The sequence below is a fragment of the Triturus cristatus genome, chromosome 2_2 (genome assembly GCF_964204655.1).
Source record: "Triturus cristatus chromosome 2_2, aTriCri1.1, whole genome shotgun sequence".
Taxonomy (NCBI): Eukaryota; Metazoa; Chordata; class Amphibia; order Caudata; family Salamandridae; genus Triturus; species Triturus cristatus.
Genome location: NC_140582.1, coordinates 516283186 through 516296454, shown reverse-complemented (window position 1 = coordinate 516296454; position 13269 = coordinate 516283186). Strand labels below are relative to the sequence as shown.

Sequence of the window (13269 nt, the reverse complement as noted above, 5' to 3'; positions counted from 1 at the left end):
TAATTAAATTATTCTCTTATCTTTATAAATTGAACAGGGATTTTTATTGTGTTGTGTTTTTGACCTTTTAACTGGTTTGGTACTTTAAATGCTTTATATGTTTTCTTAAGGTAGTAAGCCTGTCTGCTCTGTGCCGTAGCTACCAAGGACTGAGCTCAGGTTTAACGTAGTCCTTTAATGGACCTAACAAGAACAGTTGAAAATATTACTTTTGCTGGACTTCCATTCATAAGTAATAAACCACGTCCTCACACTTTCTTTACATGTGTGGAAAGGGGTAGCCTTACAAGAAAGAAGAAAAGAGAAAAATATGCTTGTGTAGGGAGTGCAAAACAAGAAATGGTGATGAAGATGTAATATTTGACAAGCACGTCACAGCTTCTCAATTCACTTTAGAATATTTTCTCTTTAACAAAGTTGGGGGGAGTTCAATTATCAGTTAGTCCACCATGCTGCTTGAATCAATATGTGTGCCAGATTGACGTGCTTGTAAATAAACTCATTTTTAACATTTATTGGCTCACAAGTTTTTTTATCTGAAGTCAGAACTGGGGGAAACTGTATTTACAAATATTTGTACATCTACTTCATAACACTGCTTAACTTTATTGGCGCACAACCACAGAAAGCCACTTGTTATTAGGGCCTCAAGGAAAAACAGACACTGCAACAAAGTCAGAGTATTTTTATTTGGTATCACATCTATCTTGCACTTATTGTGCAATGTAAACTTCTACTCATTAATTGTCTGAAAGACAGCATCCCATCAGATTATTCAAGAATGAAGAAAGGCAGGATCGGCGTAACTGGCTTGGAATTCAAACAGTAAGCTGTAAACGCAGCAAAAGTCATAGGACCATATCTACCAAGCAAATCAAATTATTCCACGATACGGGCAATCCTAAAGCCTTTCATTCGGTTGAACTTCTACGTAAATCGTTGTCGTTACAAAATGTGTGCTGTGATATCGTTAGACCCACGTGCTTAATCGACAAACATATCTACAATCCTCCCACGCAGTACAAACATGAATTGTGTTCGACAATGGCACGGTGCCGTTGTGCAGAGCATTTTCCTGCAGCTTCCGAGAGGCCGAGAATACATCTGCAAGCTGCACCCAATATAGAAGGCGTGTGCCTGTGTACAGTAGGGACACTGTACTTATAAATAAACAAGCTCCTGCTGGCAGAGGCGTAGTCAGAATGAAACACACTTCACCGCATGAATATTTGGTGAGGACCCAATTAAATACAGTGTTTCAATTTGCAGGAGCAGTGGGAAGCGCCGTCCCATCTCCATTTACCATAAAGTCAGATGTATTTGCAAAGCATTTCAAATGTATACGGTATAGACGGACGGGCGAAACGAAACAGACTTGAGAATAAGCGGCGGGAGGTAACAAATGTGCGCTGGTCAAGTGGTCACCCATTCCCAACAGTATGCGCAGGGCACACGAAGTCTAGAGGTGATCAGCATGGCATCCTCCCCCTGTCACACCACAAAATGCCAGCCAAGCAGTGAGGTCTAGAGGTCCCCTTCAGAAACTGCTGCATCGTCGCCCTGCCCTGGGACGGCTGTTGCACAGCACGTGTCCTTTCCTCACCGGGGCACGCCAGGTAACACTCCCCTCCTCCTCCAGACAGGCTCGTCGGGGAAAAGGGGCAGAAAAAAACCCAGAAAAAAACCAGCAGCAGCAGCCAGCCGCGGGTGACGTCACGCCGTGTCCTTATCCGCCCCCTTCACTTCCCACAGTACGTGCCTGCTGTGCGGCTCGTCTGTGCGCGAGCTTCCGACATTGGCGCGTGAGGAGGAGGGGAGCCAGAAAAAGAGGTCGGGCTGACGAGCGGGCGCGCGCCTGGGAACAGCGCGAGCGCGCACCAGCGAAACTGGCAGACTAAGCAAGGACATAGGTAGAAGCGCGTGCCCAGGAAAGCCAGCCCCGATCGGTCGCGCTCCCGCTTACCCAGCCGCCCGTCACTCAGAGCGGTATCAGCCACGCCTTCTCCTCCTCCCGCACAGACAGCGCCAGAGTCTGTGACAGCCGCGCAGACAGTTCAGCAACAGAAGCACCTCGCGCAGCACCATCGCCCCCGCCTCCTTCCACTCACCCCCTCTGGCTGTCAGCGCCCCTCCCCCTGTCACCCTGCTGAGCGGGCACCTGGCAGCGCCAGAGCAGCCCGTGGGCCACAGGAGGTGGCATATCAGACACACCCACGTCGGACAGGGGGCGCTTGGAAAGTTTGCACCCTGTCCTGGCAGAAGTGCCTCACCTGCTGCTGAGATCTGCGTCAAGAGGTGGCGGGGGCGCCACGGAAACCTGGACAACCACCCGTCAGCCTGCATACACTTATTATGATCAGCTGCTGTTTCCTTTCTGGTGTCTTTGGGATTTGCTCCTGATATACTTTGAATTTTCCAACCTCTCTCGGATTACTCTGTGCTGGGGAGGGAAGTCACCCTAAGCCCTCCCGCAGACATGGCATAGATTGCAGCTGCCAGGTGAGTGAAAGGGCATCTCCTGTTTTTAATCAGGGCGTGTGTCTGTTGAGAGTTACAGGTCACTAGGACTTTGCATTCTAGACAGTAGTCTGCATTGACATCAAATTCAGCGGGGCTTGCGATAATGGTATGGGCATGGTATAAATAAAGAAAAGGTACGTATACATGAAAAGGTCACAGATGTCAACAGAAAACTTGGCACTCTGACAGTGAACACTCCTGTCTGGGCCAGTGCGCAGCCAGACTACCCTCCCTCACCTGAGTAGGAGGGGCTGTCTGCGCCTCCCTCGTCCGCTTATTTCCTGCTACCGTCTGCCCCTATGTGGATCGCGCCCCTCTAGTGCAATCGCGGCACTGCGCGACTTTCTTGCCTTTTTTCCACCATTTGATCTAGGTTCCCGCGGTGGCACTTAATTGCGCCTTTACTATTTTGCGCCCGGGGTCCTTTTGCGAACGTAGTTTTTTTTATTTAAATAAAAAGAAACAGTCCAGTGTGCCTAAACTGCTATGAGGCATCACTGAATTGAATCCCGATTTCCAACAACGTCCCCATCTCTTCTAGTTACCTTGCTCATACCTGTGTATGGTTATTTCATGCTTTTGTCGTCTTTATCAAGTATCTCACAATATATTACTACAAATGAGAACCGACTATTTTGTTGATGTTCTTCAGAGGTGCATATATTATCTGAAGCCTTAAAAATGCCCCAGCCTACAGAGGGACATACAAAGGTTTACCTGACAGATATACTACACTGTTAAGACTTTTGCCTGGACTGCTACAGTGGTAAAATAATCATTGTATTTAAAGCTACTGCATAGAGAGGGTCGTCGGTTGCCTGCTTATAGGTGCCAATAAAACTAGATCTGTGCACCGCAGGTATCGGAATGGAAACCCATCTAAACACGAATGTTGTGGGGGTTCTGGTCACAGCTTTAAAAGATTGGTCGACCACCAATGCTTTCTTTTTTCCAGTAAGACGTGCCCACACTAACTTTAGTTTGGACAGCCCCAAGAAACATCGGATTAAGACCTTCGGTAGTTTCTTAAATTGCTTGCAAAAAATGTAAAACAACAATCGTAAAAATATATAAAATAATAATGGTCTTTAGAAGAAAGAACTCTGCGTGGGACAGGTGGGTACACAACTCCTCCTGAACGATGGGCGCCACCCTAAATTTCATGTTTCAGATTTCAATTTATCTTATTAGTATATAATAAATAATATTAGTCTCCAAAACATGAAATGCCCAGGGTGTGTGTACATGGAGGGCTAAAAACAGTGAAAGCGGAGCCATTGCTGGTTACCTGATGACGTTTGTAGCAGACTTACGGTAGGAGGTGGGGAGAGCGAAGAGTCTGGGACTCCAGACATTCACAGTTACATTACAAACACAATCTAAAACTGCTCCCACTTGTCGAAGTTATGAGGTTCCCCACACCTTAAATACGGAGCTCCAGCACAGAATGCATATCGTGTGCGCATCATACTTGATTAAGGTTCTATTTGCGTAATAAATGAATTTCCAATTAAAAACAAGGGCATGGCCCTTAAAGTGTGTCTCGGAAGTGAACAGACCCAATGGACGCAGGTAGCTGGGTGTGGGATGGACATGGTGAGTAGGTAGTGAGGCTCACTGAAACGTTATCGCGCCCACACCTGCTGCCGTGGAGGAGGTGAGGGACTGCTACCGCCGCTGTCCAGGGTGGGGAGTTGTCATATGCATGTGTATGAACACACCTGTTGCTCTGGTGGTCCTCACTGTGCACATGGAGGAGGGAGAAGGCTTGAGAGTAATTTTGCTTAGTGGTTAATATTTGTGTAGTGGGTAGGTGTTGCCCTTACTAGTTGGTTATTTTAGGTAGGAGCTACATATTTCTGGGAGGCGATTTGACCTGATGTGCATATGATGACTAATGCTTCTAAGCGTCTTATTGGCTTTTTTTTTGGGGGGGGGGGGGGCGTGATATATTGTGCAGTGGGCATCTGCTGCTCACAGTGATGATAAGTGGGTGGAGGCTGTCTGTTGTAAGGGGGAGTCTTGTGCAACGGGAAGCGGATGGGTATGAACTAGATAAGGATTTTGGTGCTACGTGGGACGGGTGACCTGGTGGCTCGTAGCCGCTCAGCGTAGTGGCACTGCGAGATCAATGCATTGCTTTTCTCTTGACCACGACACCTGCGCGCTTCGGTGGTACGTGCATTTCCACAACCTCCAGACTACCCTTTTTGTGATCTGAACGCGGAAATGAGAAACGGGGAGCCGACGAGGAGCAGCAGCAGCCAGGCTTGGGCTGTCACCTGTGCGTGGGAAGCGGGCCCCGCCCCCTGGACTCGCGGCAGGTTGAACGAGAGAGGCCGGCCCTTTGCGCTGACGAACAAGTCCTCCTTGGTCTGCCTCCAGCGGGGGCACACAGGACATATCGCAGAGGACAGCAGCAAAGGCGTCATCAGTGGTGGCAGTGCCAGTCTCCTGAGCCCATTGCTGAACCTCCGGTGCATGCGAGGAGCATAGTGGTTTAAGTGTCCCATGGGTGGGTATGTGAGAGGTCTACCTAATAAGCCGGAGTTCCTGCATTCTCCTCCCATATGTTTATGTCGTCTTCCCCACGCCCCTCAGCTAATCCCGGTCTCCTTGGAGAGCATCCCACCCTTGGTGTCACAGCATTTACTGTATTTGTTACGTGATGCGAGCTTCCCCATTCCACAAGAGTCATCCCCCGTAGACACCCCCGCAGTCGCTGTTTAGTCAAAGAGGAGGGGGCGCGTGGGAAAAGAGGAGGGATTCCGCTTCCCTAGCTGTGTGGCGCAGCAAACTTTGTCTATGGGTGACTGGCAGGATGTTTGTCCAATCAGAAGATAGAGCCGTATCCCGCTGAGCAGAACGGAGGAGGGAGGGGCAGGGCTAGAAGCCTGGAGAAGTTTTAGGCTTGCCCAGTCACGTGCTGCTCCTCGGGCGTTATCTCGCCGGCTTGAGAGCAACTGTCAAAGGCAGAATCACGCTGCTTCGCTAGGATAACGCCCCGTGTCCGCCACACACGGAAGGCAGGCAGCATCCCAGAGCAGGTGCTTGAGACTGGTTACGAGGCCCACACCCGTCCTGCGGAATCCTCCTTTATACTGATAAAATCATGTTGAATCGCTCTTACCAGCGCGCATGCTTTTTTAGTACCGCATGGAGAGTCGTATCCCAGTTTCCCAAGATAGTATAAAACAGGGTACAGGGCTTAATCGTTCTAAGGTGTCATATACAGCCTGAAACTAGTATTCGAGAGGTCGCGCGCTCAGATTTCCCAGGTCTAAAACGTGTGCTCCGCTCCTCCATCCACGCTTTTGCTTTCTGCCCAGGGATTTGTATTCCTGTGTAAAATATACAACTAGGTTTACAACTAAGCTTTCTAACTGGTCTGTTTTTAACCTGTCTGTATTTATATACACATACCAGTACACATGTTGGAAAAAGCAGTGAAAGTCGGTATTATTTTTGTTTTTAAATATAATTGTATGTGTTTAGAGGGGAGTGAGGTTGTAGAAGAACCGCAAAATTTGGAATTGGGAAACCAGGTTCTAGTCTCGGCGTCAGCTCAACATCCTGCGTGCAAATCACTTAATCTAACTGGTGCTCATATGAAGTACTCCAATACCTTCGTAAAACTGCAAAAAAAAAAAGAAAATCCAAAACATCAAGCATATGTAGAAGTCAGAAGTGGTTGAGAGCTGTCTAAATACTCTATACATGATTATTAACTCCCCTGAGGGTTAATGGCCATGGTATGAAAGAATATTGTAATTTTATACACATGATTTTTCAATTACCAGCGCTTGGCCATTCTAGAATATCGAAACAAAACAGCTGGTATATTTTTTCTGAGAAAGGGGCACTCTAACTACAAGTCCCAGAATGTAAAGCAAAAATCAGGACTGGGTGAGTGTTGTGTTTACTTTTGCTTATGTGTTCTGTTTTTGCATATGTGTGTTCTATGCTCCGAACCCAGCTCCTTGCCCATGTGAATGATTCGATTCTAGCTTCCTGGAGTGGACGTTAGGAGCTGGACGAAGGGTTCCCCCATGTCCGGCTCGACTTTACAAGTTGCGACGAGCGAAACACTGGTGAATCTACGGGTGATTGCGAACAAATTGCAGCCTTTTCTATGTGATCATGAGGAGGATAGTGATTGGAGCCAAGTTTGGTCTAGAAGGTTTCAGGCTGGAAGGGGGCGTGGCTTGGACGCCGATGAGAACGGTCGCGTGAGCTGAGAGCTCTGCGCCGCCCCACCCCTGCTAATTATCCTGCTCCTGCACCGATCGGGATACCGGCGACCCTGGAGGGGTGGCCCCCCTGACGTTGGGGGCCAGTGGTGGTGTAAACAAGTATCCTGTTGCCCCCTACTGAAGCTGGCGTATGCCGGAGAGACGGAAGCTGGAACTACATGTGGGCAAGATGGCGGCCAACCTGCTGGGCAGCGCAGACGGAGGTGATCAGCCGCGGCCCTGGTTGATGCGAGGCGGCTTGGTGTCTGCCCTTAACTGAGCTGAGCCCCTACAGCGGAAACTCCGAAAGCGCCCCATCGCCGCTTTTTTACAGTACGTGGTGGTGGCGCGAAGGGCCGTAGAGATCGGAGCCCGGAACCGTCCGTCCCTGGTGCGGACTCGGATGGAGCAGCTTCCTTGACCAGCGGACTTCACAGCGGGAGCGGCGAGGACTATATGCAGCTAAGAACTGGGGACGGATGCGGTAATCTGCACAGGGCGCACTTCTGACCTCATACTGGCACTGAATGTTTGGCGGCGCCTTGAGAGGATTCCGATAACGGCAGGGGGGTCGCCGTTCTGCTGGAGGAGGTGCTATTTCCATGGTGTGTCCCAGCACGGGTGTTGGACTTGACTGGGACGACGGCGCCTTGCGCTGCGCCCATCCGCCCTTAATGCTGCTGCGGATGCTCATGGCTAGACCAAATACTTTCTAAAGCACCAAGTGAGAGTTTCGGGGGGCGTAAAGTGCCACGGATGACCGCGCGGTATTGCTGCTCATTTTGATTGCCACGACAATAACTCTGAATTCGGCCGCGCCGGCTGTGTTGGGGCCTGGTTGGGCCTGTTACTGGTTGCGTGGCAGGGGTTAGATCTGTGTCGCCGACGCTGCCTGGCTATCAGTGAAGTTGTGCAACGGAATGGACTCACTGTGGCGGCGACCTGAAGGTTTGCTGTGATAACCCCAGCGTTCGGGAAGGCCTAGCGGGGCCTTCCCTCTGCATGTCCTGCTGATAGGTCTTGGGGGTTCCTCCATTGCTGCTCCCACAATAGTTCACGCACAGCGATTGCCCTACCTACGATATTGGCAAAAGGGGGAGATTGGACACTGTTGGTTGGCAGTCGGCACAACTGGGACATTTTACAATAACCAGCTGCGATGATGCCACGTTCCAGGGCCAAGCTGTTTGTTGGGTGAACCGAGCTTGGCGAGCTGCTTGGGACAAGCTCTAATCTGGCACAGCGCACAAGACCACTGTTAATGTGCGTGCCCTCTGCGGGAGTGCGGTGAGTGGAAGGGACTGCCACGCCGCTGGACCCACGGCCTGACCATCAGAGGGGAACAATATCTCGGCATCGTCAGTGGAGCGGACTGGGGGGCCGCAGGACTTGTCGGTTATACTGCCATGGGAAAGCCGCGAGGCAGACAGGGAGGGGCGCACCCGGAGCCGGACGCGACCTGGCGGAGCAGAGAATACGGGGGCCAACCGATTCGCCTCCTGAGGGAATGATGCAGCACCAGGTGGATCAGATTCTCCGAGCGATAACTGACACGAAGGAAGCACTTCAGCAGGACATTGCTCAGGTGTCATTGGGGTTGGATCTCCTGCGAGCTGACCATGCAAAGCTGGTAGACCGGGTGAAACAAGCGGAGACGACATTGGAGGTCCTGGAACAGTCACAGAAAGTGCTAGATGTTCAAATGAGTGATGTGCTGCGTCGGGTCCAAGTGCTGGAGAAGAGAGCCGAGGATGCCGAAGGACGCAATAGACGGAATAACGTACGAGTGGTGGGTCTGCCTGAGAGGATTGAAGGGGATAGTCTGATTGACTGCCTGGAGCAGTGGTTGCTTACTGAGGTTGCCTCGGAGGGTCTGACTCCGTTCTACACCTTGGAGCACGCACACAGGGTTCCTGCCCGCCTGCTGGCGCCTGGGAGGCCACCCAGGCTGGTGGTGGCCCGATTGCTCCATTAAAAGGATAGAGACCTCTTCCCGAACAAGGCACGTATATCTGGCCCATATACGGTGGATAATAGCAAGGTGTCACTATTTCCGGATTACACTCTTGAGGTGCAGCGCCATCGAGCTTCGTTCCTGGCGGTCAAGAAGGCTCTCTGGGACGAAGGCATCCAATACTCTCTGATGTTCCCGGCAAGGCTACGAATATCGGTGGATGGCACCACAATATTTCATAATGACCCCGACGAAGCATGGAGTTGGCTGGAATCTTACCGGGTGTGATGGGGTGCAGCAGGACGCACTGGCGGACAGAGGGCGGATGCTCCTCGACCACGCCGCGAGCGGCGCTCCAGGATACGACGCACCGAAGCACAGAGGCCTACCACTACTCAAACAGAGCAAGAGAGACTGGCGGTGCTGCAGGCAGTATCAGAGGTATCTCAGGCGAGCGGCACGGCGATGCTGAGACTGACAGACTCGGAAAAGGGCTCGGAGGGATCCGACTCAGATGGTACTGATATGGGGAGTGTCACTTTACCACACATTACTCCGGGAACGGCGGACGAGATTGTGGACGTTTGAACTGAGGTTATCAATAGTAAGAGGGGCCGGGTGGCTCGGCGGGTGGCTGTTGAGGGGGTGCCATGGGTAGGGCGCTAACTGGGTTGAGGGGCCTGACGGTTTGCTCAAGACACGTGGGTCCCCAATTGTCGGGGGGGGGGCCCGTTCTGGGGGGTGGAGTTTTTTTCTTTTTTCTCTATCTTATATTGGGGGCTGGCGAAGGGGTATGATGAAGTAGCGGGCCAGGTTCTCCTGGTGCTGGACTTCCACGTCCTTGTTTTGCTACTAGAGCGAACGTCTGGTAGTTACCAGTGGGATGTCTAGTGGATTGTTTGGATGGGTACTAGATGTTTGGAGCCTGTTCTGGGGAGAGGGGTTGGGGGGTTGCTTGGGGGATTGTTGGGGGAAGTTCGTACAACCGGTGCACCGATATGGGGAAGGCAGTTACGATATGAGAGCAAAATGTATAATGGGGTCTATACCTGAACTGAAATGTATAACTTGGAATGTGCGGGGGATGCATACGATGGTGAGGCGCCACAAGATTCATGCTTACCTGGTACGTAGAGGGGTGCAGATAGCTTTTCTCCAGGAAACCCATATAGACAAAGGTGAAAGCCGGGCGTTACAGCGCCGTTGGAGAGGGCAGCTTTTCTGCACAACGTACTCTGATTATGCCAGAGGAACCCTGATCTGGTTGCGGGCGGGGGTTCCTTTTCAACCGACCCAGCATTTAGTGGACCCAAACGGCAGATATGTGGCTGTCATGGGTAGACTGGATGGGAGGGATGTGACCCTGTGCAGTGTGTATGCCCCTAATGTGGAACAGAAGTCCTTTTTCGCTACGTTAACAGGGAAACTGGCACCTTTTTGACAGGATCAGTGTTATTAGGGGGTGATTTTAACACCGTTTTGGATGCTGAGCTGGACAGGTCTTAACCGCCATTGCCTCAGGCGCCTGCCCACCAGCTTTCGAAAATTAGGAGAGATTTGGAGGGTGAGTGGGGATTAATAGATACATGGCGAACCCAACATTTAGTAGAGCGTGATTACTCCTATTATTCCCTCTTACACGACTTATATGTGCGGCTGGATGCAGTGTTGTGCTCCCCGGATGTGCATGCATTGGTGCGATGTAGTGAATATCTGGGGAAGACGATATCAGACCACAACCCGCTGCTGCTGACGGTACGATGGTCCCGTGAGCGGCCTCTTATCCCCACCTGGCGGTTGCGCCCAGAAACCTTGGAGGACCCGGTGTTCCGAGTCGAAATAGGCGAAGGGATAGAGAGTTACTTTCGTGAGAATGGGGGGGGACAGCTTCGACCCTAGGTCTGGAATGGGACGCATTTAATGTAGTGCTACGGGGCTTGTGCATCGCTAAAAGGACAGGTATGCGGAAAACGCTGATGCAAGATATAGAAAAGGGGGAACAGCGGCTGCGACGGGCAGAGATAGCTTGCCCGGAGAATCCTGGATTGCGAGATGAGGTTTTGGCAGCAAGGGAGGAGGTAGCAGCGCAAGTAGAGCGATTACGATGCTTTGACCATAAGGAATACTTAGTCCGTGCGCATGCGGAGAGAGATAAGATGGGCTCCCTCCTGGCATGGTTAGCGAATCCCGCTCCGCGGGGTACACCTATATTAGCTTTAACTACCCCGTCAGGGAAGCCAGAGTACACCCATCGAGGGATTAATGAAATGTTCCTAGCATATTACACGACAATCTATGAGAGTAAGCTGCAGGGCGTGACTGAGGGGGTAACTGAGTTTTTAGCTGAGATACGGCTGCCATGGCTCGAGGAGGACCAGGGGGAGCTGTTGGGACAGGAAATTACGGAGGGAGAAATACGCAGTGCAATAAAGCATATGGCCCGCAAAAAAAATCCAGGGTTAGACGGGCTGCCAATTGAATTTTGTTGACAACGGACTATAAGATGTTAAGTAGGATTCTGGCGACCCGGTTGCTTCCCCATATGACATACTTGGTTCATGGCGACCAGGCGGACTTTATACCGAAGAGAACCACTGCGACCAACGTGCGGCGACTGTTGCGAATCCTGGGAGAACGTCATGATGAAACACCGGACGCGGCGATTCTTTCGGTAGATATTGAAAAGGCGTTTGACAGTTTAGAATGGCCGTATTTGTCCCAAGTCCACCATGCGTTTGGTCTCGGGAAATCCTTTGTAGAATGGCGCGTGCGTACAGGTGCGACGATCTGCTCGGCTTGTCCGATTGGGCAGGGCACGCGACAGGGATGCCCGCTCTCCCCATTGTTGTTTGCCCTGGCCATTGAACCTCTGGCATCCCATGCCCGTTTGGGGAACTATTATGCAGGGTTGCATTTGCGGGGAGATGTACAATTTTTCTCATTGTACGCAGATGATTTATTGATGTTCCTGAGGAACATGACGGCGGACTTAGATGGCGCGAGATACTTGCTTGGTGTATTTGGAAGGTATTCGGGATTGAAGGTGAATTGGGCAAAGACTTGCTTATTTCCAGTGGCCCCGACAACGAAGGATCCTCCCCAGCTGTTGGGGGTTCGTTGGAAGCCTAGATGTCTGCCCAATCTCAGCACCAATATTTATCACGCCTCTGATGATTTGCTGGAGGGCAACCTAGATCGGGCCATATGCGGCCTTAGGAGCAGTATGGCATTCTGGAGTGCACTGCCAATATCAGTAGCGGGGCGAGTGGCGCTCCTGAAGATGGTAGCGTTACCACGTTTACTATACTACTTTCGGTCTTTGCCGATCTGGGTCCCGGGCACTGTGTTCCGACAACTCCGTTCCATGACTTGCGGGTTTTTTTGGGGGGCAGGCAGGAGACGAGTAGCAATGGCTACAATGATAAGGCCGGGAGCAGACGGGGGCATGGCAGTCCCAAACTTTGAGGGGTATTATTTAGCGGCGCAGCTGCAGTGGCTCACACAGGCGGTGGCAAGGGAGTTCCGGGGCCCGGAGGGCCCTGACGGTCGTTGGGTTCCGCGGTATATCTTATCCTTTATAGTATTGCAGCAGAAGGTGCGTCTTGAGCTGCTAATGACTGAGGAACGGACGATGAGGTTGTGCTGGAACCGGAGTCAGCGTAGGGCCGGGTTCGCTCGCCCATATGCCCCGGAGATACCGCTGGGGATGTGTACTGCACTCCCTCATGGTGGGGACTGGGCAGCGCTGGCAAACTGGGAGGTCCTGGGGATACAGGTATTAGGGGATTTATATGAGAATGAGGCCTTGTTGTCCTTTCAAGACTTACAGCATAGGTATGACCTTCCACGAGGAGACTACTTGTTGCATTCGGTGCTTATTGCCGCAATCCAACGTCATTGGAGGGAGGGTTTGTCTGAACCGCGAACCTCAATGGCGTGCCAATATGTAGTAATGGCCGCGGGGACATTTAAGGCTATAACGTGTTTATACCGTTGAATGCTAACGGAAAATTTAGAACCATTGCGGGCACTGCAGGGGAAATGGGAAGCAGATATCGGCAGGGAAATCCCAGAGAAGACATGGGCTCATCTGGTTAAGAGAGAATGGAAATGCACAAGAAACGCCCGGTTTCAATTGATACAGTTTTATGTCCTGCATAGACCGTATTTAGCACCCGCGAATCTTAATCAGTATTTCGAGGTGGCGGCGGCTCAGTGCCCGAGTTGTGCTCTAGAGGGAGCGGACTTCCTGCATATGATGTGGGATTGTACGAAGTTGGGAACCTTTTGGGAGGAGGTGTTGGACATCATGAACACTGTTACTGACAGGACGGTAGAACTTGAGCCAGGTGCTTGCCTACTCCATTGGTTTCCGCACACTGCCAGAATAAAAGTAACTAGCAAATTCTTAGACATGGGGCTGGTATTGGCTAAACGGGAGCTTACTATGCATTGGAAGTCACGCCAGGGTCCCAAGGTGGGGAGATGGAGGGCAGAATTGCTCAAATGGGCGCGGAGCGAGGGCATACTTAGATTGCAACAAGCCTCCCGTATGAATAACGA

At 51.3% G+C, this 13269-nt stretch overlaps 1 protein-coding gene across 4 annotated transcripts in view; it reads left to right on the top strand.

Moving 5' to 3' along the window:
* The first annotated feature begins 2015 nt into the window (after positions 1-2015).
* NR3C2 (nuclear receptor subfamily 3 group C member 2) overlaps positions 2016-13269 on the top strand; it is a 750782-nt gene continuing 739528 nt past the window's right edge. For 2 of the 4 annotated variants that reach the window (XM_085641641.1, XM_085641639.1), the window contains exon 1: positions 2016-2499. Coding sequence is in view for 2 of the 4 variants with exons in the window: in XM_085641640.1 (XP_085497766.1) it covers positions 5032-5035 (4 nt within the window). In the remaining 2 variants the exon portion in view is untranslated. Of the gene's footprint in view, positions 2500-4906; positions 5036-13269 lie in introns of those variants that run through there. The other 2 variants (XM_085641640.1, XM_085641638.1) reach the window with 1 other exon arrangement.